This window comes from Denticeps clupeoides, chromosome 16, assembly GCF_900700375.1.
Source record: "Denticeps clupeoides chromosome 16, fDenClu1.1, whole genome shotgun sequence".
Lineage (NCBI taxonomy): Eukaryota > Metazoa > Chordata > Actinopteri > Clupeiformes > Denticipitidae > Denticeps > Denticeps clupeoides.
The window spans coordinates 13,641,529-13,668,781 of record NC_041722.1 but is presented as its reverse complement, the minus strand read 5'-3'; the positions used below and the strand labels follow the sequence as shown (position 1 = coordinate 13,668,781).

General features: G+C 41.6%; 1 protein-coding gene across 1 annotated transcript; it reads right to left on the bottom strand.

Moving 5' to 3' along the window:
* Positions 1-2,186: 2,186 nt before the first annotated feature.
* On the bottom strand, positions 2,187-25,942 carry abhd17c (abhydrolase domain containing 17C, depalmitoylase). The gene is made up of 3 exons (XM_028957012.1): positions 25,152-25,942; positions 10,259-10,438; positions 2,187-4,242 (listed from the first exon to the last, which is right to left on the bottom strand). The coding sequence occupies exons 1-3, from the start codon at positions 25,634-25,636 to the stop codon at positions 4,023-4,025; spliced, it is 885 nt and encodes a 294-aa protein (XP_028812845.1). The 5' UTR covers positions 25,637-25,942; the 3' UTR covers positions 2,187-4,022.
* Between the last annotated feature and the right edge of the window lie 1,311 nt (positions 25,943-27,253).

The following is a 27,253-nucleotide window of genomic DNA, read 5'->3' as shown; positions in this document are numbered from 1 at the left end:
CCGGCTTTATCTGCCGCGCCGCCGGACTCGCATTTACTTCAGGACTTAAGCAGGGTTTATTATTGCGTGATTACGTAATTACGTGAGAGGGGAGGGGGTAAATTGATTAGGTGGAAGGTCGTGCGTGCCGAAATCGCAAGTTGTCTGATTTTTTAATTTATTTTTTATTTATTCGAGTTGATTTATTTTGCGGGTTGCGGAATAAGCCCTGGTAATTATTCGCAATACGGATGCCGGCTTAAGTGCAGGGAGGTGACGGTGGGGTCACCCAGTCGCACCCAGTTTCAGTCACACGAGGAAAATGCCTCCAGGCAGAGTCCAGGCAAGACACAAAGACCAAGTATTCTGCTTTTAATTCTTGCACACACACCCATATACATACAGTACAGGCCAAAAGTTTGGACACACCTTCTCATTCAATGTGTTTTTCATGAGCATTTAGTTGGTAGATTCTCACTGAAGGCATCAAAACTATGAATGAACACATGTGGAGTTATGTGCTTAACAAAAAGTGGAGACCTGACCTCCACAGTCACCGGACCTGAACCCAATCGAGATGGTTTGGGGTGAGCTGGACCGCAGAGTGAAGGCAAAGGGGCCAACAAGTGCTAAACACCTCTGGGAACTCCTTCAAGACTGTTGGAAAACCATTTCAGGTGACGACCTCTTGAAGCTCATCGAGAGAATGCCAAGAGTGTGCAAAGCAGTAATCAGAGCAAAGGGCGGCTATTTTGAAGAAGCTAAAATATAAAACATGTTTTCAGATATTTCACCTTTTTTGTTAAGTACATAACTCCACGTGTTCATTCATAGTTTTGATGCCTTCAGTGAGAATTTATCAATGTAGATGCACATGAAAATAAAAACACATTGAATGAGAAGGTGTCCAAACTTTTGGCCTGTACTGTATATAGTTATGAAGTGATTTATTGGGTTTCAGGACAGGCCTTTGACAAACACCTTCAAAAACCTTCCTTATGTAACTCTGAGACCATATGGCTCAGTAGGTACCACCATGGACTCACGCACCAAGGGTTCAAATCCAGGCTTTGTGTTTGTGGACTTTGCATGCTGTCCCTGTGTGGGTTTCTTCTGGTGTGTTATGGACTTGTGGTGTACCCTGCAGTGGGCGGAGCTCGATGACCCCAGACAGGTCCTGGACCCTGATATAGTTTGAGCAGTTATGGATGGAGATGAGTGAATGTCAAAGATCTTCAACCCCAGAACCCAACAAAAGGTTTGTATAGAACTGGAACACACACAGTCTGCAGTGCAAATTTATCTTTATTTATCTCAGGATAATGTTTCATGGTTTGGCAACATGTTATTTAATATTAGTACAAATGCCTTTTCAGCGGAATCGATTAATCAGCTTGAGGCTCATTTCCAGGCCAGACTCATGGAGGTGAGGAGCTGATATACAGGTCAGTAGGCATAGTGTACCTGGTGAGTTGAAATAATTTCACACATCCTTTTTATTATGCAGTGCGTGCTCCTCTGGTACTACAAACCTCTTAAAGATTCACAGCAAAGCCGCACACAGATGGTGAGGGGGAAAAAGCAAAAAAAAAAAAAAGAAAAACTTAAAAAGCAAAAAGGTCAAAAGGAGACCCGTGTATTACCGTAAGTCAACTTGTTGTTGAGGGACTTGTTTGACTTTGGTTGAAATTTTATCAAACTAGAAATGTTGGTTCTGTGCGGCATCTATCGAAATCCTATTGGGACCCGGGAGCATTCTGTTCACCGTGCTTCTGCCGTAACAATTCAATGAATTGGAAGAAAACTGTTTGCAAGGAGTATTTATTAATCACGTTTAAGTGGTCTGCAGGCACTTCCCCCCTTGCGTTCCTATAGTGTTCACAGAAGGTTAAAAAATAAAAAATCACTTGCTGAGGGCTGCTGCCCCCGGCACATGACTTGTAGACATGTCGGAAAGGATCTTGGCTGCTGAACCCCTCCCAGATCCCAGCGGTGGCAGCAGTCCTGGCTCCGCTCCAGTGTACACTGTTAAAAGTCAACTAACGGAAGGGGTTTAGCGTTTCCCCCCCCCCACATCCACGGGCCTAACACTGCAAAAAACGTGGAGGCATTCATGAAGCTTTCCACTCCTTTGGATGGGGAATATCAGCAATCTTAAAAAGAACCTCTGTCATGTCTCTAATCACAAAAACAGCACACAATGCCCCAGATTCCATGCATTCTTTATTCCATTATAAGCAATACAACATCCACGGTGTTGCTCTGACGCAACGGATCCAACAATAAAAACATTAATCTGTCTTACGGCACATTTAAGGCTTTTTGTCTTTAGTCAAACTTACACTAGCAATATTATGTACCAACTAGGTTTCTGCATTATATTTGCATACCGTAATTCCAGTGTCAAGAAATCATGAAGGCTATATATCATAAATCATGTAATACATATCTATAGAGGAGATACAGTTTGATTATCTTACAAACCAGCATTTAAAGAGGTGGAAATAGTACTGGAAACGTTGTAAAAACATCAGTATAAAAAAACGCGGGGCTCAACTAGTCAGCTTTTTTTTTTTTCTTCGTCATTCCCTAAAAAGATTTTGGTTTTTTTTAAAAAATGGATGGGGCCTGATTCATTCAACGCGAATACCCCTTGAGTCATGATAGAGAGAGAGAGACAACACAATAACATTCCTCAACACAAGTGAGTCAACAATCACTGCAAAAAAAAAATTAAAATAAAAAGAACCCACTGACATGACCTTACAGCAACACAATGATGAGTCAAAATATTACCAACCACAAGTTCCTTCATTATGTTCCTCAAACGTCACTCCTGGCCAACTGGATTGACAATACAATAACAGCAATTAACTCTGATCCCAGTGCATGTTCCCTCATTTCAACACACAGAAGTAGAAATGCCTACGGACCGCGCCGAGCTCTTCTCCTGACATCTCTCTCGCGCCATGAGATACGAGTCAGGTTGTTCTGGCTAAGACGCAGCAGGAATATGGAGACGGGGTGTTCATCGGCGGCCACTGGGTGCTAACGAGAATGCGGCGAGAGATGGCTCTGTGAACAGCGTTCAGTCTGTACCTGTTGGGGAAGGCTGTCCAGCTTCACAGTGATTCAGAACAAACAGCAGCAGCTAGCAGTAAATTCATTTACCGAGAGGAATGTGGGAGCGAAATGTCAAGTGGACATAAGGCTTGTAACGTAGTGTTAATCCAAACTTAAAAAAAGCTTAATGTTATACACTTTTTTTTTTTTTTTTTTTTTTTTTAAACACAATGAATCAACATGACGTGTAATACATACCAATAAAGAGTGCCCTGATTGCCATAGTAACATCAAGCACCATGCCTCAGAGCTAAGACCCTAACCCCCCCCAAAAAACAAATCCCTAAACAGTATGTGATGAGTCTTCGGCCATCACAAGGTCAAGTGTCATTACCACAGATGTTTTGCTTTTTGTTGCAGTTCTCAATAGCACAGCTACAGATCTGATGGAGGAGTGTTCCCTGGGTAGTGCATTCATACCACACACTGGCCACATAAAGATTCCACAACTATTCTCCTCTCCTCTACTGAGAGAGTTGAAAACGGAATGCCAAGAAACAGAAAATTACAGAGAGAGAGAGAGAGAGAGAGAGGGAAAAAACAAAATAAAAATCACCTGAAAAATTAGCACAACAAAAGTGCATCTAGTTAATTACCCTGCAAGGGTACTGAAAAAAAAATCAGTCTAAAGGAAAGAAAAATACAAACCAAAAACATTTAATATGCAAGTGAGGTGCAAAAAACTTCTTCATTATCAGGTATAAAAGAATACAAAGTCAATCAAAATTATTAAAATGCTCCCCCATCCCTGGCCCCTACAGAGATGAGAGGGAGGGTGACGCTTCATGTGTTGTGAGGCTGAGTGGAACTGGGATTCAAGAGCAAGTGCAAATACTGATGGGATCCCCGCTCCCGTTGCAGGGGACCCGTCAAAATATGTGCGCCTTGGCCTGCGGTGGCCGGAGCCACCTCAAGTGGATTCAGGAGTTGGCCAGTTCGAACGAGATGAACTGCTTGAGTCTCTCCAGGTACTGGGCATAGAGCTCGATGTCGTTGTGCCCGGCGCCTTCCACCCACAGCGGCTCCACGGCTCGCGGGCAGCGCTCGTAGATGGCCAGGCCGTGGGAGAAGTCAATGACCTCGTCCTCCGTGCCGTGGATTACCAGAACGGGAGATGCCACCTTGGACACCTTGTCAATGCTGCAATGTAAGAGACAGGACAAACATATATATGAAAATACATTTAAAAAAAAACAACTGCACAAGTCTTTCTGATGCCAGTAGTCCTGAGATTTAATTTCTTCTTAGAGATCAAAGAAAAAGGTCTCGCAGTCATCTTAATAAAATATGTGCGTGCGCAGAAACCCATCCCTCTTCTCCATGAAGGACTCAGAACTCCACTCAAGCCCAGTCCCAAACAAGTTAATTGGAAAAAACTAATCACATCTGTACCTTTTCCAGTGGCAAAGTGCTTGGCTAGAGACTACTTTGTGCAACGTTGCCTGGCATATGAAGGGGTCAAAGCTGCCAATATAAATATTATCAGTTTTGTATAGCGACACCAGGTGGTTGCAGAAAGTGTGAGCGTTCCATATCGCGCTCGGTCATAGTCATTCCAATTCATGTGATATTTGGGCAGGATGTTCAAGATATTTCTTTTTGAAGCACTGATAAGGACTATCATATGTTGAATAGTGAGTTAATGCTGACATTGCAAACACTGCAAAAATGCCCCATGGGACCCGATGCGTTCAGCCCCACACCGGACCTGCCGTGTGACATTGCGATTCCGAGCCGCGAAATGCAAACAAAGTTTTGCAAAATGCATAAGAATAACTTCACAGAGCACCAATCATTTAAAATACCTGCCTCTATAGTTTTTTTGGTCACACGTCTGACAGTGCAGTCAAGCTGCTCTAATAATGCCGGGATAATGCTTTTTTATATATTTTTATTTATTTATTTATTTTTTCATATTCTCTAATTGCGCAATTTGAGGGATAATGCAGAAACTTAAATGGACTTAGAGGGCACCTCTGCATTTTATAAAATAAATTATAAAAAAAAAATGGAGGGGGTTTTAGAGACATTTTGGAAGTTATTATTTGGAAAGTATTTAAAAAAAAAAAAAAAAATTTAACGTGCCACTTAATAATCCCACACCAGATCTAAAAGATCTGTGTGGGCCACAGATGGGGCCCCGGGGCCACATGCAAGTATTCCACCAACTTCATTTCAATTATGCATACTAATTAATTACTTTAGCTCTCCGCATGACTAATTGCAGCTTATCTCTCTCCTTGGAGCGCAGGTTGTAAAATTGGGGTTAGTTGGGAGATTAATGTATGTAAAGCGTGATTGAGTAATTACATTTCAGACAGGGCGAGACAATTATCTAAACTATGCTAAACAGCGAGCTGCATCGATTTCATTCAGAGACGCGCAGCCCCGATAAAGGTGGCTTTTCGTCAACTCACCACAGGCTGCAAGGTGCATAATAAGGGCATTCAGGGAATGGAGCGGGAGAGTAAAAGAATGTTTACACCAGTTTACAGCTGTGCCGCAGGAAAATGAAACGCTAGAGGTGTGATTATTGCCTTCTTCTCTCCCCACAAACTGTGTTGTACCAGATCAGTAGACCGTCCTTCTTCATAAGGGGACACGCACACATGCATTATCAATGAGGCCGGTCCACTGAGCAAACAAAAGACATGCTGGCGATTCCAGCTTCTTTTTCAGCAGAATGTTAACATAAACGGAAGGAAAACTGCCAGCCTTGCACACACGCTGAGTGATGGGTCCGGAAGGGCAGTCAAAAAGCCAGCGTAAAAATTTAGCACCAGATCCCCTTGGCCTTCTGCTCTCTTCAAACACGAACACAGAGAGCTATGTGAGAAAAAACCTCATCTAACGCCCTTTCACTGTAGGTGCACTTAATATTACGATCCATGCCACGCTGCAGCCGGCAAATCTACGGAGACCGCCAACTCATTAAACTTTCATACAGTCAGACAGACCATTCACCATTCTTTCATACATAACGCTGCTAACTCCCGGGCTTAGTGTCCAGGCCATCAGGGCGCCGCTGAAGGGATGGCAGAGTCACCCCGAGATCGCATTTCATGGAATTCATATTACCCAGCATGTCCTGGCCAATAAATTCAAAAGGTGCTTATGAGAAGGCCAGGAACCGGAGAACATCAGAAATATGTATCAGTAAAGCCACTGAGAAGGGCTTTTCTTTATTATAATAATAAATAAATAAATAAAAAAAACTCACCTGCATTGGGGCATTGCCAGCAAGAAGGCAAAGAGATCAACTATTCTAGCCATGACAGACCCCCTCCTTTAAGACTAAAATAATAATAGTAATAAAAAATTCATCTCTTACCACGGTCTTAAGACACTGACTGCACAGTAAGAAGGTGACTTCCCCCATTAGAATGGCCAAACAGCACATTCATTATGGGCGCGCTGAGGGAACGGGCACGGCGCCGTTACTGCGCTGACATTTCAATAGCTCACAACAGAGGACTCATTAGAAAAAGCCCAGCTCTGGCCGGCTTGCGGGAGAGACAGAAGTCTTCTGCTCCCATTCATCAGGAGAAAGGAGACTGGGAGAAGAGAGCGAGAGCAACACCTTGATTGCAACAGTGAACTCGGGGCCATCATTAATTCCACTTTCACCCCGGACTGAAGGAAAGAAAAGATAGGGAAAAATGAGTATGAGTACGCAATCAACTCTTTTGTTGTTTTTTTTTTTTTGGAGTTTGTAATAATAGCTGACAAGGGGAACAAGAGCAGAAAAATCCGAGGTTACCCAGTCACCGTCCTGAACCAATGAATGCGTATAAATGGCCAAAACACAAGTTCCTGAGACATTTAAAGAAATAAAAATTGAAGAACATACAGTATGGTGGCCCTTCAGAAATGACAGTGGGATGATTTATTAAAAAAAAAAAAGGGGGGGATTGACAGCATTAATAGTATTAAAAATATAAAGCGATGGATCTTTCCTATTATGTAACAAGCATTATTTATAATATGAGCTAATTAAAATAACACAACACTGCTTTGAGCGCATTCAGTTAACTTCTGTTCATGGGGATCTATGGCTGCATTTATTGGGAGGGATTAAAAGGTAGATTTCCTGCAGGGGGCAGTGAGGAGTGGAGTGGTCCGATGTGTTTGTGGACACAGGTATTAGTGGATTTATTTTCATCTGTATACACACTGAGAAAACATTTCATGTGTTAGCATTAAAAACGATGAATGTATTGTTATACATCATTTTGTATTATGGAACCTCTGAGTTCAGTTTCTGCGTTGTGAACGCTTCTTATTTTGCTGCTACTTTTTTTATTACAATATTTTATCTAGGGCTAGTAATCTTTTGTTTTTGAAAGGGCTTTTTCTAAAATAAATGAAAAATGTGCTTTATTTATATTAAACTTTGTCATAAAATGCTTTCATGGTAGTGATACAGATACAGTGCAGACGATATCTATCCATCCCTTGATATTATTATCATATTACCATGATCTTTGAAAATATGCTCAGTATAAATGTAATTAAATATTCATAAGAGACATTTCTACCTTCAAAAAACAAACACATTTAAGGTCTGTTTCACAGAAAACCATTAATCCTACTGCACCGCAGTGAATCACAATAAGGGATTCTTCACTGAAAGTTCATTTTGGTCCAGGACTGCGTTTAATCCCTTTGCTGGCAACTGAGACAATAAGTCTGGAGGTGATTGTTCAAGCAACAAAAACCCAAATGGAACTTCCTGTTCAGCAAGAGCAGACCCTACAAAATATAGGCTCGTCACACAAAGAAAATGTACAGTGCTACCGATTTCTTCCCCTTTCCCCCCAAACACCATCTCACGCAGTCTACATTTATGCTATGCTTGAAAGCATGCACTTATCAGAAAGCTTCAAATAAAAGGTCCAAAATGATGGGAAGCAGTTAGGATTGAAGACTTCGATGATGACAAAAAAAAAAAAGGGGGGCCTGGGCCTAAAGTGTGGCTGAGAGGGTCTTGAAAATTCTACATAGCCTCTTATTTCTGCTGGAAAACCCAGAGGGATGGATTGGTGATTATTCCACAACATGCTGTGGGTTACTTTTGTCCAATTTTGTTATGTAGGACCATTAGTATAATGGATGGACAGACAATAATATATTATCACTCATATTGCAGGACCATCATCTGTGCCATAAAATTCATGAGTACAGAACAATTAGCAGAATGCATCCGATCGATACATTCACAAAATACAATGATTACATTTTCAATACGCGCTCAGTTTTGGCACATAACCTGGTTATTAAGAATTCCATGCTAAGTGGTAGCGGACAATGAGAGGGAGGAGCATAGCAAATCTTTCATTAGTAAATACTTTGACTGCCCATCGAGCCCTTTTTTGGGTGTAATTATTTCAGACACACTGACTATTAAATAGGAGTCCGTAGCCATGAATGACAGAACACACACAAAACATCCTACTTCCTCCTCCTGGAAGATGAAATACCAATTCTGTCATTAAGTCACACATGAAAATGAAGAATAGCATCTATCTTCTCGACTATCTTTTTATTTTGTTACAAAGCTGCTCAAACAGAGGGCTGACAAAACTGCAAGTAAACTATCATGTAAACTAATTTCACCAGACCAGTTAAGCACAAGCTCCCCACAAGGTGTTGGGAATAAATTAATATATCAGTCTTATTTACTTGCATTGCCACTAGAATTTAAATCCTACATTGGCGAATTTAAATCATACAATTTTACGGTTCATGAATGAATCCTAGTCCTAAAACAGTTATTGAAGGGAGAATTTCACTGAAGTTCTCTTTTAGTCCAGGGCTATGGGAAAAAAACCCTGGAGTTTTAGACAAATCAGTGTACAAAAAAATAAAGTGTGAATCCAAAATATGTGGCAGTTTGCCTGGTTAAAAATATCAGTGCTCCTTGCTCATTGAGCTGAGCACCCTGTGCACCTGGGTCTCCCCTGTGCTGTGGGTGATAAGTGTAGGGCACAGTCAGTCGGGTCTGTGGGGCGTCGGCCCACTCTACCTCCTGCACCTGCTCTCAGCTGACCAGACACTGAAATAGCAGCCTGGAGCGCAGCGCCCAGATGCTACTGATGTCAGGGTGTTAACTGCCAACTCGCCACAGGCAGACAGACGTGCCATGCAAAAATAATCCCACTAAAGATTTCTCAGAGTGGGATGATGCTGTAGAGTTGGGATCACAGAGCAGCAGATGTTTGATCTGATCTCAAACACATACGCTTACATATTTGTGAGACCCGTGGTAATAACTATGCCTGAAAAAGGATTTGAACTACGTAACTAAGATTTAAGGCTGGCAATATGCCCTCAAATCAATATAATTAATTATTTTCATTTTTGTACAGTAAATATGCCAATGTTTTTTTACTAATGAGAGAGGGCATAAAGGGTAGTATTTTTAAGAGAACAATACATAAATACACAGACAGTAGGTAAGCATTAATAAAGTTGTTTTTTTTGTTGTTGTTTTTTTTTAATTCTCCCAATCCCTAATACACAAAAAAAAGGAACCTCCAAATATTTCCACTTTTATTGAAATTCCTGTGTTTCTATGTTTATGAGGACATTTGATACGAAGATAAAAATCTCTGGAAGGCCATTTTATTCCAGGAGGCTGGAATGCTCGGTTACAGCCAGAGTTTATTCTTTCAGTCAGTGAAGTTCATAAACAGGTTGAGTGAACATTACTGAAATCCCCCCCCCTCCGCCACACGCACCCTTTTCAGCCAAAAAAACAAAACAACGGCATGAATTAAAGTAAACTGGGCGTTGAGTTGAAACAACTGAATAAGGGATGGGGGAAGTGGCTCTGAGGACTTAAGAGCTTTGACAAAGGACTGGCCGCAGTCCAGCAGCAGCGCAGCTAAGAATGAAAAGGATGGAAAAAGTACATGCTGCATTATTAAATATACATCCAGCAGCGCAGACAGAATGTCAATGGCGCAATAAACCTGGCCTGAGAAGGGCGCAGGTGGAGGAGGGAGACACATACATCATCGGGTGCAGATGCCATAATGATGCCATCCGCTGTACCACAGGGCAGGAAGCTGAAACAACCTGACAAAACCAATCAGAGCAGGGGTTCTTTCTGCAGCGAGCAGCTGTGTTTTTTCGCCCCTGGCAGGTCACCCACCTAGGAAAGGCATCGAAGCAGTAGGTTTTGCGAGTGTCCGGGAAGGCGACGCGGAGGCCGGACATGAGCGGGGAGTGCAGGATGACTGCGGCACACTCGTAACGCGATGCCAGGTCCACGGTGGGCACCGTGCCAATGCTCTGTCCATACAGGATGATGTTCTCTGGTGTTACGCCATACCTGGGAAGGACAGAGTGAGGCAAACCAATATGTTAGATAGCTGATGCAACAGACTCCTAAAAAAACAATACTCATAATAAACCACAGGGACTCACGGTTTATGCAGCTTTTACTTTAACTTGTTAAGACCTCAAATATCGAATTTCCTGGTACAGTTATGTATGCCCGAGACATTGTTTTTGCTTTTGTTGCAAAAAAGGTAACATTAAATCCATATAACAACTGTAATATTACAGCTACATCATCAACATTATTTTTCACTTGTTTTAACCACATTTGTTGGAAAACATCACTATGACTTACACGGAATATTGGGCCTTTTGCCTTAGAGAGAAAAAAAAAAAAAAAAAAAAAAAGGACATCTGTCACAATGAGATAAAGGTTAACAAGATGTTCAGTTACACACTAAGTAGAAATCAGTCTGAGGTTTTATGGGTTAAGACAAGAATAATAATGTATATTGTATAAGGACATCTGTATAAGGACAACCTTTAATTAAACCACAAATTAAAAAAAAAAAATCTCTCAACATGAAGACTTGAAAAGCTATAGGCTACAAAGAGAATCTGTGCATTTAAAACGAGTGCCCAACACAGGAAGTGTTCTTTTATTGGACGTTTTTAAGATGTGCTCAAAGCTGCTTCTCTTGACAGATGTTGGACTTGACTCAGTTGCACAGATTTCACGCCGGGGCCCTGCCTAATAAACCACGCGATTGAGTGGAGAACGTGGCTGGAAGCACAGAGGACCGTGTTTTTATCCTGGCTTTCCTTCTTTAGACTTGGCACATTCAGCGAGCGAAGGCCACCGTGTTGCAGCACACGTCTTCTGGCACATCGTGCGTAAGATGGCAGACCTGGCAAGGCGAGTCAGGTCTGGGAGACAAAACAGCCCTGAAACCTAAAGGCCACGATGAGGACATTCTGTGATGGAACAAAAATAGATTCCCCCCCCCCTTCTCCTCCCGGAAAAAGCGGTTTTGACACTTGTTGGATATAAATTTAAACCAAAAAAAAAAAAAAAACTCAGTGCCATGTGATAGAGCTGATGACAATCTACCAAACACTTTGTTTCCTAATGTAAGAAACATGCAGCAATACCGCCTAACTAAACACAATAAACCAAAGAGCGCGGTTCAATACAAGTTGAGCAGGATTAAATCTGCTCAGCCAAATTTGGGAGGGGCCATGGGACATTTCTGAGCTGATCTAAAAAGGATTAGTCAGTGGAAGCTGGCTGTAAACAAATCAAATCAGAACAGAGCTAGAAAGGCCTTCACAAAAAGTAACATGGTATTAAATGAACAATGGTCCATTATTATGGTCTGTTTGCGCAACGTAACAGTGTGCACTGTGTGCTGTGCTGTGCTGCTGTGTATCACGCGTGACAATCACTTCACTTCACGCACACATAGTGGAGCACAGGGTTACACAGATTAGAAATTTTGGTGGTACAATTAGTCAGAGAAATAATCACAACTGTTTTAACATATATAAAGCCCACAGACACATTATGCTAATGTTTTAAACTTAAGGAGTTATATATTGCAGCTTTTCAGACAGTTAGAATAGTAAAATGTGTAAATAAAAGTACACATTGCTGTACACATCTGGGGTAGCACAGCCAAAAGCCTTACCTTAAAAGCAGTGACAATAAAAAACGTTAAATAACGTTAAACTTGTCTACATTAGAACTTGCAGTTGAAGTGCAAAAAGGTGAGCATGTTCACAATTTCTGAGCTCAACTTGGCACTGACTCACAACAATGTGTCACAGTGTGCAGTGGTCAACCGAGTGGTCAAAATAGTCCCACACAGGAGACTTCAAACGCTTCCCTCATGGAGTAGTGCCAATGGTGGTTGTCTCTTAATGTCCTTCTGCCATGATCCACCTGTCCGTGTGGGTCTCGCTATTCTATGTCTGTGGTTTTTATCTGATGTTGGGGAAGTATTGATTGTGGATTAACAATGTTTCACACCACAGTTAATCGTCCAACCAGTTAATCCCAACAACCCTAGTGGAGCATAGCCCTCTTTAGCCTTCAAAAGCTGCGTAGGATCTTTGCAGACTCAACAAGATGGGGAAGAAGTTTCTTAAGAGCGGTGGACCATGCTGACCCAGCAGCATCATGCCGTTCCTGCTGATCTGTCAACCACACGTTCATGCAGCGAACATCCCATTCTAACTCAGCACAAAACGAGATCTGAGGATTCACACCGGTCACTGGAGTCACCGAACGAGCATTCAGAGGAAGGCTCAACTGTGGTTATGAGTATGTACTCAGGTTCACTGTATAACAATCAAATGATGGACATTTTACAGAAGTCGTGAGCGGTATTATGGAATTATAACTGTTTGCTAAAATAGTGTTAATTTAATTACTAGATCATAATCTTAAGTCCAAAATGAAGCTTGAATAAAAGAGGAACTAGGAAGGGAGGGTTTTGGATCATGTGTTGCTCACACACCAAAACGTGGCCTGGCATGCTTGCAATCTAAGCAAGATCATATGTTACTTGTATCCTATAGAGAGGATCCTCTGAGAAATGCTGCAAAGCACCATGTCTTGCCCCAAACACCATGCCCAGGTCACCAACAACACACATCTTCCCACTCAGCAAGTGACCTCTCATCCATGTCAGCAAACTTTGTGCACAGAGCAGCTGTTATTCAAGGCAAAGGAGCAGATATTTCTAATGTGGACCCACACACGCACGCCTCTATCATCTGGTAGAGTCCACAGAGTAGTCGGTTTCTGTTCAGGGCACTGAGGAACGAAAAGTGCTGAATTCATGAAAAGACGATACCAGAGGAACCATTTCATGGATTCTGGAAGAACTTTGCATGTTTTCACCACAGGAACAAAAAGAACTCAGTTCTAATCTAAAATGGGGTGGGAATCAGAGAATCCTGGGATACAATAAAATATGTTGTTCAGAATAATGATAACTGAAGGTGAACATTTTTTAAAGCCGAGTTAAAATTCACAGACAGAATTTTCTAAACAATAGAGGGAACACCATATAAAGTACTGCAATGTTGTCTGGAGAAAGTGGTCCTGAGGGTTGCTAAACCTTTATGTAGATACCAGTGCATTGACAGTCAAGGAAAATTGCCATATTAACCAAATCTATGAACTTGGATTATATTACAATAACAAAGTTCAATATACCATTAAAAATCACAGCCCATGCAACAGGCGAGGGCAAATGAGGCAGGAAAATGGCAATAGCTTGGCTGTTTTTCATCCATAAAGCAAACTGGGCAAGGAGAAGATTTTCCTCCTCTATCAGAAAATGACTAAAGTGTTACCCAAGATGCATTTTTATAGAGCATCTTTAGCCACTTTTGAAACCTTTCAGTAGCTTGGCTCCGTGATTTAACTAAACTGAACTTCCTATCAGAACACCAAAGGCTGGACTGGATTGATTTCTCCAGCAGCCCTGCTAGAGGCTGTAGATGCCGGTATGTGGATTGAGGTGGATTCTGGTTTTAAGGTCAATATTAAACACATTCCCAGATCCAGATAATGGACATGCTGATGGTTATTTAATGACTGATTGAGCCGGTCAGCAGACAAAAATCTACAGGCATTTTTAAGGTCATAGTTTCTTCTCATCCACAATCTGTCCTTTTCTTACTACTAATAATAAGATGTATCTTTATGTGCTTTAAAACATCCAAACAGAAAGCTTCTGATCGTTCAGAGCAGAGGCAGATACCATGTTTCCATGTGTGGGGACCCGGGGCAATGAGAAATGGAACTGGAACAGGCACAGAACATTATGTTGCTGAAGCCTATGGCCAGGGTGGTGTTTGTTCACACACCAAAACGTGGCCTGGCATGCTTGGGATCAAAGCAAGTGAGTCATGCACCAGGAAAAAAATGAAAGAAAACGTGCATTAAAAAAAAGCCACTCTGCCTCTCTGGAAGAACGGGCGTGAGCAGGATGGATGCCATACGGTAGCCCCTGCTTCCTGATTCTGCCCTTTTGCCAAAACAAACAAAAGGAGAAGTGTGTATGCGTATTCTTGGCAGCACGCTCTACTTCCACTCAAAAACATTGAAGTCTTAGCTGTGTATTCCATCTGTAACCCTGGAAACAAAGATTCCCCTGCATCGGCCCAATTATTCCAGATCGTTCCCCAAAAGAGCGGAAAAAAGCGGAAATTTAAAGCGCACTCACATGGACAATGGAAAGGACATATGGTTGAAAGTTCAGCCATTCAAATCTCATCACTTCGAGGGAATGTGACATTTATCTCCATTTCATCTGAACTCGTGGCTTTTCTCCCACCCATGAGGAACCCGACACGTTCTTCAGCATTTCACAGACAGCAGCGAGGCAGGAAGTCTTTATGGGTGATTATCCATATACTGTAGCAATGCTACCATCTATGAAGTTCACCCCACCCTCCCACCTCGGAAATAGCAAGGTTTAATGATTAGCTCCATTGGACATTCAATTCAGATAAACAAAGCCTAAAGCTAGCTCTCTTTGCAGCAAAGAACAAAATAAACACTGGTTCAATTTTATATATTTATATTGCATTTTTCCTTAAAAACATGGTGGTGATGTCAGTCAGTCTGTATGGGATAAGTTTAGACCCATGAAGCCAGGCAACACACGTGAAATAAAACTTCCCTTTAATTTACTTGGTGGTCTTTGCATCCCAAACGATCTGTGGAGTGGTTCATTTGAGGTGCAAAAACGATCCTACCCATGTCTGCATGTCTGCTAACATTAGGGCTGGGTGATCATACGATCTCAATCTAAGATTGAGATAAAATTCAGCTTTCACTATAAAAATTGCAGGAAATCTGCATCTTTTGTGTATTTAGATAACTTTTAAAATGGAGACACGTAGTTGCTGAGGAGGAATACTGAAGCAACACACCCAGTACCATGTGACATGTGGTCTGTGTTGTGAAGATTACTTTGAAAATGTAATTTATGCTATAATTACAACCCTGTAAAATGTAATAGTGTGACTATTTCAATTACAAAAGTAATGCAACAAATTACATTTGATTACTTTTGTAAATTTGGAATGCATATTCTTAAAGTCTATCAATTTGGAATTTTGTAGCCTGGCAGTGTTAAGCTGATATAGCAGCACTAAACACTGATTAGTTCCAAAGTCCTTTGAATAAATGAATTGAGAGCTACAATAGATCAATTTAAGAAAGATAATATAACAGCAGCCACCACAAGGTCAGGCTCCAGGCCTCGTTTTACTGTAAGATCATATAGTTATAAACCACTTCTAAATCAAACATTTAACATTCACGAGCTCTACCAATCTCACCTCTGTCTCGGTAAACCAGCACCCATTCACTGTCAAAACACACCTGGCAGGTCTGTACAGCGATTACTGTAGAAACCATTCAATCCACATCACTACCAGCTCCAAAGGAAAATACAGGTAGCTGGCAATATGGATGCAAAGTCTGTAAACGTGACTACAGACTGATATACCGTGACTACAGTATATCTGACTAGATATACCGATTCCTCATAATGTGAACAGTCAAGTTGCCCTGATGCTCAAGATCTTCCTGCATGCGACAAAAGTACCAATGGACACATCAGACAGTAGGGCAGTTGAAATTAATCTTATAATGCAGACGAGGACGGTTATGCATTGATGCAGCACAGAACATAATCCATTATATAATTGCTTGGACATTTTCTGGCTGCGGCATAAAAATGACTGTTACTGGCTGTCTAACCTCTGAACAGCGATGCTCCAAGTGGTTTTGTGCTGCGAATCGCACCCCTCAGGAGACATGCATTTTCGCAGGACCAAAATTAGAAGCTCAAATATAAATGAGCAAAAAACGTTTAGCAAAGTCATTTTTAAAATGGCATGGCAAGATGTTGGTTCGGCAGGAGCACTGCCTCCTCTCGCAGAGAAACAAGGAGTTCCACATTTTGAAGTCTGGTGAAAAGGCTGCCACTCTGACGATGGGAAAGCTGCCTGTGGGGCAGACAGTGAGAAAAATTCATTGCAAATACTGTGACTGTCCAGATCGACCGTGAAGAGGAGCCAGGCGTGACTTCAAAAGTTTCACAAACTTGGCACACTTGACAGACATCGTAAAGGCTTGACCCCATGACCCGGGTAGCCATTCCAACATGTAGAGATGAGCGGAGGCATACAAGCTGTGATGGCTAACCGTGTGTGACCAGAGCGAAGAGGGGTACTAAAAGCAGGCCACTAGGTGCAGTGGGGGTGATGGCAGAAGGGAAGATTAATTGTGCTTCCTGCTCAGATCCCTGTAACACAGCCAAACAGCTGTGTGAGATTAGACGTACCCCCGGCATACATACACCTCGCGTTGTTGCCTTCTGCCAATTAAGCCCGCGGTAAACGAATCCTGTAGCGACATGGTTCAATGAACGCCTTGCTTCAATGGTGATGGGACGCGGTGAGTAAACAAAAATTTCAAAAGCCAGCCAAAGCTTTCAACAAGTCATCTACCCATCATTTCTACATGAAGAGGTTCAGGGTAAAGGGTGGAAGACACTTCTTGGTGGCAAGAAAATTAAGATCCTATTTAAACAGCACTGAACAGACGTAAGCAAGGGGCAATGTGCAGTCACTTGAAGAAAGGGAAAGAAAAAAAAAAAAAACCTCAATCAATGCTAAATGAAACGAAAAGCAAAATTAAAGAAAATTAGAAAAATGTAGCCATTGCTTTTAGTTGCATTCGTGTGGAATCCATTTGCCTTCTCAGCAAATATCCCTTCCAAAAACTGCATTACAAATAAAAGCCTTAATCATTCTTCCAGATGCTACATAGAGTAATATTTACATGCAAAAAATCGTGGATAGAAGTAGTAGTAGCAAACTTGGGATGCACCAATACATGTGATACTCACAGACACAGAGCAGCAACAAACAAGACACAATAACAGCCTTTTGAAGTTTACTTCTTATTTTATAAAACAGTTCTTCATGTGTGATTTTGCAGTCTAGACTAGAAAATGTTGCCTACTGTGTGATGTTGCTGACATGATCAATATGGCTACGTAATCATTTTTGATCATCTGTCTGTTTTTGCTGCTCAATGCCCTGCTAAAAGTGGTGGTGTGGTTGCAGAACTTCATAGCAACGCCTACAATTTTTGGAAAATGGAACAAAAACAATGTGATATATATATATATATATAACATTGAAAGGGCACAATATTAAGCTGTTAAATATATTTCTGAGAAAATTCTATATCTGGAACAAAAATACTTTTATACAATGTAACAATAATATTACAACTCATTAGTACAAAACAGGAGACTAGTGTATTTGTGAACAAGAACAAAATAGCAAGTGACAGACATGAACTTATGGCAGACTTCATGCATATCAGATCGCTTCATTAGAAAATATATAAACTAAAACAGACCTCAATTTGGACCTCGTTTAAAAAGGATTCCTTTAGAAATTTCAAAGGACTTCTACTTCCACACAAGCACAAACTGGTTATCTTAACTTATTTACTCTTATTGCTAAATTTGCGCTTTGAATCTTTAAAATGTGTGTTAATCTAGTCACAACACGCATTATATGGAATGAGTCAAAACTAAGTATTCATACAATTAACATTTTTGCATGGTGACAAATGACAAACACCTTTTCCTCTTGTTTATGACCTAATGCTGACTAATTACCAAAAGTCTCGTCTGATATCAAATACATGAGCAGGTACTGGGGAGCCTGTGCACATAACCACATGAGTAACACTGAATGCACACACACACCACATCAGACTCCACACCACCCCATAATCTTGTCTCGGAGTAGCTACACGTTGGTGGAGTCACCAAGCACCTTTCCCTTATATAACAATAAAGTAATAACATTGCAGGACTAATTCAACCTTTCTGCTTTAAAATGAATCCAGAGAGGCCCATCTGCAGATGCATTCTGGGTAATCCTCCCATCAGTACCAGAAAGGGGGAAAAATAAAATAAAAAAGATTTTTCACTGACATACCCAATGGCAACAGCATCACTCATCGGTTACAGTTTACTGGTCCTGTAGGCCACCGTTCCCCCCGTGGAGGCTGCAGTACTTTAAGCTGATGAAGGGGCTAAAGCAGAGGAACCATGAAGAGCGGAGTTCAGCCTACATCCAGCCACATCCACAAAAACACAACTGATCACAGCTCCAGCACGACATATGGGTAATCTGCAGAGAATCATGAACCAGATAAGATTCACAGATCTGCACCAATTCTACCAGTGTACACTCTATCATCATAATAATAATAATAATAATAAATCCAAAATTAATGTTACAAAAAAAAAAAAAAACATAACATATTTCAAAGACAATACATCTAAATAAATAGCAAATTTCACATCTTATCTACAAGAGCTGCTTCATCTTATCCAAGTGTGCCAAACCCAATTTGCATGCTTTGGAAGGCCTGGCAAATGGACTGTTTAATGTCAATCTTAATCATAGTCTGCCCTCCCACGCTGCCCACAGAAATCTGATTATAGGCCAAATGAAATTATAATTAAAATGGCTTTTAAAATCCAACATATTACTCCACCCAAATCTCTGACACGGTCGTCCCCAAAACTTTTACACAAACTTGGCTGATACCCACATGTAAGATGGGGCATTGCAGGACCATGCTTTTGTTTTGCATAGCGTCCGTCTGCAAGAAGAAATGTGACATTCCTGTGCCAATTGTTGTGCATGAAGATTCAACACCTCTGTTTTACATGCCTATTATCGGACGACATTTTGTCGGCCTCCCCCGAGCCAAACATGTGACGTGTTGGCCGTCAGGACCACCCACTCTCTTTGTCTTCCCCAGATAGGAGGCACTGGGGGTGTGACATCAGAAACAACAGGTTCTGATTGGTCTGGGACAACTTCCTGTAGGCCAGGGGTATAAAGGTCTGTTCACACGTGGGGAAGGGGCTTTTTCTTTTCTTTCCCTGCTGTCTTTCCATCGAAACTGGATCTTCTGGTTTTCGAGTCTGCCCTATCCTCTCATTTTTTCTCATGGCTTCTCTTCTCTCTCCCTCTCTCTTTATTCTTTCTTCTCCTTTTTGTTTTCTCTGTAACATTGATACCTTTTTACATACAATATTCACATTAACTGCAATAATTATTTACCGCTGTTAATAAATTAGAAACTGTTAATTTTTTAATATCTATTGTGCCATGCCTCTTTCTGCCAGGTAACATCAAGTTGGAGTGGTTTGAATACAGTGCTTTTGTGTGGAGGAGAAAGAGTTTTATACTAGGGCTGCACAATTTGGGGGAAAAAGACATATTGCAATTATTGAGATCAATATTGCGATTGCGATATGATAAAGGGCACTTGCTTGTATATCAATGAAAAGTCGCACACAAATTACTAATAGTGAAATGTTTAATTTCAAAGTGAAACATACAAACTACTTATAACAACTTGAAATGCCCAGTGCTTTCAAAATACAATATTCTACAAAATGAAATAATCACAAAAAAGTCTTTACTTTAAAAAAACATTACTGTCGAACGACAAACCCTGGTAAGGCTAAACAACTGTTTTGATTCTATTTGGCCATTATAAAATCCCGTATTGTAGTTCTTATGTTTAACCAAAACGTTGTTTGGAGGCTGACTTGAACACAGGGATGCATAGCTTTGCTAGCTTAGCCTAGCTTAACTAGTTAAACAGAGGTGAATTTCTTTAGGAAACCTTCAAAGTTTGAAAAAAGTTAACTAAACAGCTAAGAACAGTCTAAATAGTTAATGCCTACGTTTAGCCAAAACGTTGTTTGGAGGCTGACTTGAACACAGGAATGCATAGCTTCGCTAGCTATTATTTTGTAATGGCCAAATATATTCAAAACAATTGTCCAGCCTTACCTATGAAATGTAATCCCCCGGGATCTGGTTTGGAGCGTACAGTGGTTTATACAGCCCCAAGCAGCACAAGAGTGAGGCATTTTTATCCATGTCTTTACATAGACATGTATATGCTTCACTGCACAGCACAGCCTATTGCAATATGGCAGCGATGTTGACGTACGTGTACAGATATGTCTATGTGAGTCACGAATCTGAGGTCTCCATTGAACCGAATCGAAAGTCATGTGACCAAACACGGCACATTTAAATCGCAGCTTTTTGCGTTCATGTAATCGCACAGACTGACATCGCGATTGCGATTACACTCTGTTCTCTCACCCCACCACGGTCTTTTTACACACACCCCTCCACCACAGACCACCACTAGACTGTGTCCTAATTCATTGTCCTGTTGCCTGTATGGCAAATTGTAGCCTTCACAATTTCATATTGTAGTTTGTCCTCAAAGATAACACAGTCCTCATCTGTGCATAAGTGTTCTGGTGTTTTATGCTAGAGTCCTTGTCACTGGTCACAAGAAGCAGTATCTGCAGCAAATCAAGTTGCACAGGTAGTCCAGCTCCTCCTAGAAGGTGCAAGAAGGTCACTGGGAGAAAAAGAGTGAACAGTGGTAGCATCGGAAGGTTGACAGTTCAAATCCCAAGCCGCCAATGGTGCCACTGAGCAAAGTACTGTACCCACACACTGTACCTTTCATGGCTGCCCACCAAGGGTGATTGTTAAAAGCAGAGGACACATTTCGTTGTGTCACCATGAGCTGTGTTTCACAATGACAAATCACTTCAGTCACTTTTAAACAGCAGCCTGCACAAAATGACCTCCAGCAGGTGATTGGCGTTAGACCCAACGCTGGACAATAAGAATGGGTCCCACAAAAAAGCCTGCTTCTAACAGTGCAGGTAATTATACAGCAGAGTTTCCTTTTCATGGCTTTAGTGAACCAAAAAAATTACTTTCCTGAAGAATTTGTTCCATTTATGAACTTACTGTTTCTAAGCAACAGCATTCCAAGAACATGATGTTGCCTGTAAAAAGGCAGAAAGATATTTAGCAAGATGCTTCAGAGAACTGAAATGGTCTCTCTCATTACTTGCAAGCTACTTATCTCCTGCATATATACTTAGCAACTTGACTGTGAGAACAGTGTAGTCTCTGCGAAGAGATGCTTGCTCAGTTTTAAATAAGAACCTTGTCAGAGGCTTAAAGCAAGGGAGATGAAAAGCGCAACTCGTTCCCGGCGTTACTAACCTGCACCATCCAACCGCTGCTAGCATTACAGCAGCTTCTGTTAAAGTTCTAAGCCCCATCCCTCCGGCAACATCGGTCAGGATTCATGGTTTGCTTTTCACACCAGTGGAACGGTCGACTTCATTTTTTTTCTTTCTCTCAAATGTGTACAATAGTCAACACTCTTTCCCTTTTCAAGTCATGGCCGAAACTATCGGCTCCCCTGGAACTCTCCCAGAAAAATGCACCGGTTCTCCCAGAAAATTGGTGCAATTACAAATGTTTTGGTATACAAATGTTTATTTCCCTTATGTGCATTGGAACGGGACACAAAAAAAAAAAAAAAAAAAAAAACACCTGACGCCAGTTTAAACTGAGAAAAATTGACTCAACCTTTCTGTTGTGTTTCTGACTGTGCCACACTAAGAGTGGAGAACAGAAAGAAGAGCAGAGAGAAAGAGCATTCATGCTGTTCTGCAGTCTGAGGAAAGCAAAAATTGTAGAAAATCAACAACAAGCTCCAGAGATCTTCATGTTCCTTTGTCCACTGTGCGCAACATAACCAAGAAGCTCCCAACACATGCCGTGGACCGTCGACGGAAGAGGAAAAACTGATAAAAGACTGCAGAAGACGAAGGATAGTCCCAATGGTGGATAAACAACCACAAATAACTCAAGCATATTCATGCTGTTCTGCAGACTGGAGGTGCAAAAGTGTCAGTTTGATCGATCAGTCGACATCTGAAGGAAATGAAACGCAATGGCAGGAGAGCCAGTAGGACCCCACTGCTGGCACAGAAACATAAAAAAGCCAGATTGGAGTTTGCCAAAACATACTTGAGAGCCAAAAATCTTTCTGGGCGGACGTATAGTGGACAGATGACACAAAGGTAGAGCTTTTTGGTAAAGCTCATTCTACAGTATACAGAAAATGGAATGAGGCCTACAAAGAAAAGCACACAGTACCTACAGTCAAACATTGAGGAGGTTCTAAGATTTTTGCAGCCTCTGGCACTGGATGCCTTGACTGCGTGCACAGCATCATGAAATCTGAAGACCGCCAAAAGCTATTGGAGGGCAAAGCTGGATCTGTTTTAGAGGTCATGGGTGGTGTTCCAGCAGGACAATGACCCCATACATACCTCTAGAAGCACTCAGAAACGGTTTAAGACAAAGCGCTGGAGAGTGGCCAGCAGTGAGTCCGGAATCAAAATCGGATTAGACACATATGGAGATCTCAAAATTGCTGTTGGGAGAAGGTGCCCTGCAAATCTGAGAGACCTTGAGCAGTTTGCAAAAGTAGAGTGGTCGGAAATTCCAGTTGAGTTTGTTGATTGTTTCACACAAAATTCAAAAACCAAGCTTCCTGTAACAATCTCAGATTTGCCTGTAAATGACTTGTGTTGTTCCAATGCACATAAAGGAAATAAACATTTGTATACAAAAACATTTGCAAAAACTTTCCAGGAGAAATGGTGCCTTTTCTGGGAAAATTCCTGGGGTGCAGATAATTTATGCCATGACAGCACGTTTTAATTTTAAAAACACCTAAAAAGCACAGATGTAGGGCAAAAAAAATGCCATGCGTGAGTTAGGTTGTTGGTCCCCATTTACCTTTAGATGGACTTTTTGCCTACTCATGTGGTTTTGTTTTAAAGGCAGCTCACGATCAGTCTGCTTTACCTCTTTCATGATAGAAAAAAAAAGTCAAAACAATGCGCATATATATTGCAAGGAAATAATGTCAAAAAACATGTGCTGAATAATTTTCTATGAAAACTGAAATAAATAAATCTGCTTGCTCAGATGCTTTCTGAGGTTTCAGTGGTTTGAGAAGTGGAATATCCAGAGATGTAATATAAAAGAAGTGAATGGTTTGAAGGAGATCTTGTGAATGCCCAGTGCAGCTCATGTAACTTAAGCAGGTTCTCAAAAAGCAGATTTCAACCAGTGGTTGAAACCGTAGCAGGGTGCCTAGTATTCCTGATGAAGATTAGGGATGCAGTCAATTACCGAGCTTACATACGTGAAAGTGATTAGTTGCCACATGTGACACAGCACCGCACCCAGTGAAATGTCTCATTTATCCCATCTGCTGAGGGAGCAGTGAGCCGCCATCATTTTTATCCCACCGTGGACAACGTAAATAAAGGCAAAAGATTAAAAGATACATTAAGATTTATACCGGGCACATTCCCAATAGCTTATGAAGTACATCTCCTGCAGTTACGTAGCAATCCTTTTCTCCGCTGCTAGCAATAATCAACCAGCAAGCAAAAAAAAAAAAAAAAAAAGGCATGTGTAACGTGACAAATTGAAACAGCTCGAACAAATTAGCCCCCACTTGACCCACACATTAGTTGTAAAACCACTGAAATGCCATTTAACATTGTGAAGGGAAAAAAAAAAAAAAGTTTATGATGGTGAAGCTGGTGAAGAATACAAATCTATAACCAAAGCAGCAAGTGCCACAATCACTTCACTCTTCCTGTGCTTGACGGGCATTCGCATCAGCCCTGCTACCATCACCAGCACCCTCCAGCCACCAACATATGCCTACATCCGGAACGGTCAATATTGTCTGTCCGTCGCGACCAGGGATCCATTATTAATGTCCACAAGCATTGGCTGCAGCATGGCTACTTCATCCCAAATGCAATAAATTCATTCACAATGGCCGTTGAGGTCACGTGCCGATTATGAATGCTCCAATGAACATGTAGCCTACATATGACACACACCATGTTACAGCATACAGTTACAGTGACCCCTTCTCCACAGCAAAACAGGGTTGCGTAGCGTGTGGTGATATTTTACAGGCAAAAAAAATACCACAAATATGATACACAAGTCAGTACAAATCCGCTCCAGCCACAGGTGATGATAAGCCAACGCTATATAAACTAATTCCTGGGGAAGCGTGGCAGGATTCGCTCATCTTCTTAAGCCTCGGTTAAGGAGCTACAGGCAACATCCGAGAGACAAACTGAAACGTGCTCGAGGCAGTCTCCTCCCTTCCTTCTTCGGGACCTGTTCCTGGGACATTAGTCTAATTGATTTCCCTGTTGGGATCTTTGACTGGAAACTGAGATCGGCACGCAGAGCAAAATGCAGACAATTAGTCGGCAGAAAAATGACTCTGCACCGAGTCTACGATGCAGGCGCGTGACTTAGCTCTCTCTAGCATTTATTTTGGAAATACAGCACTGCCAAAAACTGTAGAAATGAACAGCAGCTCGCTTTGGAGAGGAACTAGAGTGGCACACCTTTATACTGCTTGCATCTTAGCTGACAAAGCATTTGTCGATTAAAAACTTGCTATGTTTGGTATGAAGATCAGATGTGGTCTACAAAGTAATGTTGTAGGTCACTCTGGACAAGTGCGAGTGCAAAACTCCACCAGGATATCCAGATTCAGAGACATTGTGGGTGTGATCTCCACAATGACGGATGGACAATGCAGGCCTGACAACTGGACCCGCCCTAGACTTGATTGGAAGAGCTTTTTTCATCTGGTGATGTTTGTGCCTTTTGTGTTTAGATGTGGGATGCATGGAAAAAATATCAGACAAAGCTTCACCAGACAAGAGATGCGTGAAACTCACTTGTTCCTGAGGACCTGCCATGCTGCCTCTATATCAGCATACAGGTTCTTTTCGGAGGGCTTCCCAGTGCTCACGCCATAGCCGGAGTAATCGTAGGAGAAGACGTTGCAGTTGATCCTGGAGCCTAGGCCGATGTAAAAGCTGCACATCTGGCCCAGGTCCACGGCGTTACCGTGGGAGAAGAGCAGCGTGTATCGGCTGTTGGGTGCGCATCGCACGAACATGCAGCCGACCCGGTTCCCTCGACTCGTCCGGGTGTTGAACACCTCGACCGCGTCCAGTTCCCGCTGGGAGTACTGCCAGTCTGCCCGCTCGGTTAAATGAAGGCTGGCCGTCCCATTGGCGTCCGTGTGGACGGAGTACGTGGGCTCCGGAGGCAGGAAAGCTAACTTGGCCGCGATGCGGCTCGGACACGGCGGGCAGCAGAAGAGCCAGCAGAGTTCGCCGAGGGAGAAACCATTCATCCTAGGACCTTGCTCGGGCATCGAGACCACAAGCAACTTTGCAAACGGCTGCAGACGCGACCAACTATGCAGCAAATAAAAGCTACCAAAGCGGGCCAGCTGAGATGCTAACAGCGGCTGGCTAGCTAGCTAGCTACCGGCGATCACCGGGGCGCAGCTAATTAACTGAACACACAACAGCCCTTTGACATAGTTCTTACAAAACCGCCGCACTCGTTCACGATGACACGAGCAGCTTGAAAATTATAGCGGACCGAACGTCTACTTTACACGTAACGCACAGCTAGCTGGCTAATCACAATGTAAGCAGCCATATCTTCAGCTCGACAAAACGCCAAATATAGGACTTCCGGGGAAAACCGGAAATCCCTTCCCGGTGCGGGAGCCAGCCAGACGTGGGAGACGTCACGGGCGGGATTCGGATCAAGTCAAGCAGGATTTTTTTTTCAACGTTCCACCAAAACTACACAAAACAACACAGCGCTTTGTCTGCAGACATGACTTGGTGTCATGAGGGGATGCACCTTGTATGTACCTGGAGTCAATGCTTGGTTCAGAGAGTCATTTACAGTAGATATTAAGAGTCAATGGTAAGACAATGCTTGGTTCAGAGAGTCATTTACAGTAGATGTTAAACTCAGTTTTACACAAAAAAAAGTCCTCTGTTTAAACTTCTACATCAGTTAATTACATTGCTTTTCAAAGATACTGAGTATCTAAAGTGTGGTGCTTTATTAATACACTGGTGTCTATTAAAATAATCACAAGCACAAAACATTAAAGGCAAACGATTTCCATTTGGTAGGAGCCAAGTATATTTCAAAAGGCAACGTTTCCATTTGATATTTATTTGTAATTTAGTTGCAAATTAAAAATAAGATTAATCACAGATTAACAAATGAGTTTCCCTTTACATTTTTGCATCTGTATCTTTTGCATAAATCAAATTAACTATGATAAGAAATAGTGCTTGTATAAATTCAAAATGAAGACCCATGCCAGTCATCCCTGGATATGTCTCTATATTTCTGTATTTTGTTAATCTAGTTCTCCAATCAAGGCCTTCTTAGTTTTTTAACCTTTTCTTAAATGTACAAGACATGACAGATTTCGCATTTCACGCATAGACATAATCTGGTTAGTATAATGACCAATTATCCCAGCAATGCAGAGTAAAACTGTTAATTATGCTAATTATACTCAATCATGGTATAGAGTATATCAAAGACATACAGATTGGTGTCTCTCCTAAATTTAAACCATATTATTATGGATTACTTTTGCATAAGATGAGCATTCTTCCTCTGCAGACGTACTATTTCAGACAAAAGCAGTAAAATAAATAAACCACATAAAATCAGTCATAAAACCATGACACATGCAAGGCTTTAATAGTCTTTGCATTGCAATAAATAACTCTGAAATATCCCTCTCTGTAATTAGCATGCATATTGCTTGTGGTTGTATGGGTTTCACCTTGTTCTTGGTAACCTGCCTGGAGGTAGAACTTTATATTCAGCATAAAGATGATGACTGTACTCCTTCAGATCAACTTTGTCCTTCCCTATGTCAGTAAGTCAATTGTAGAAGACTATGGCATGCCAAAGATGCGCATCATTGCATTAAATAACACTGCAG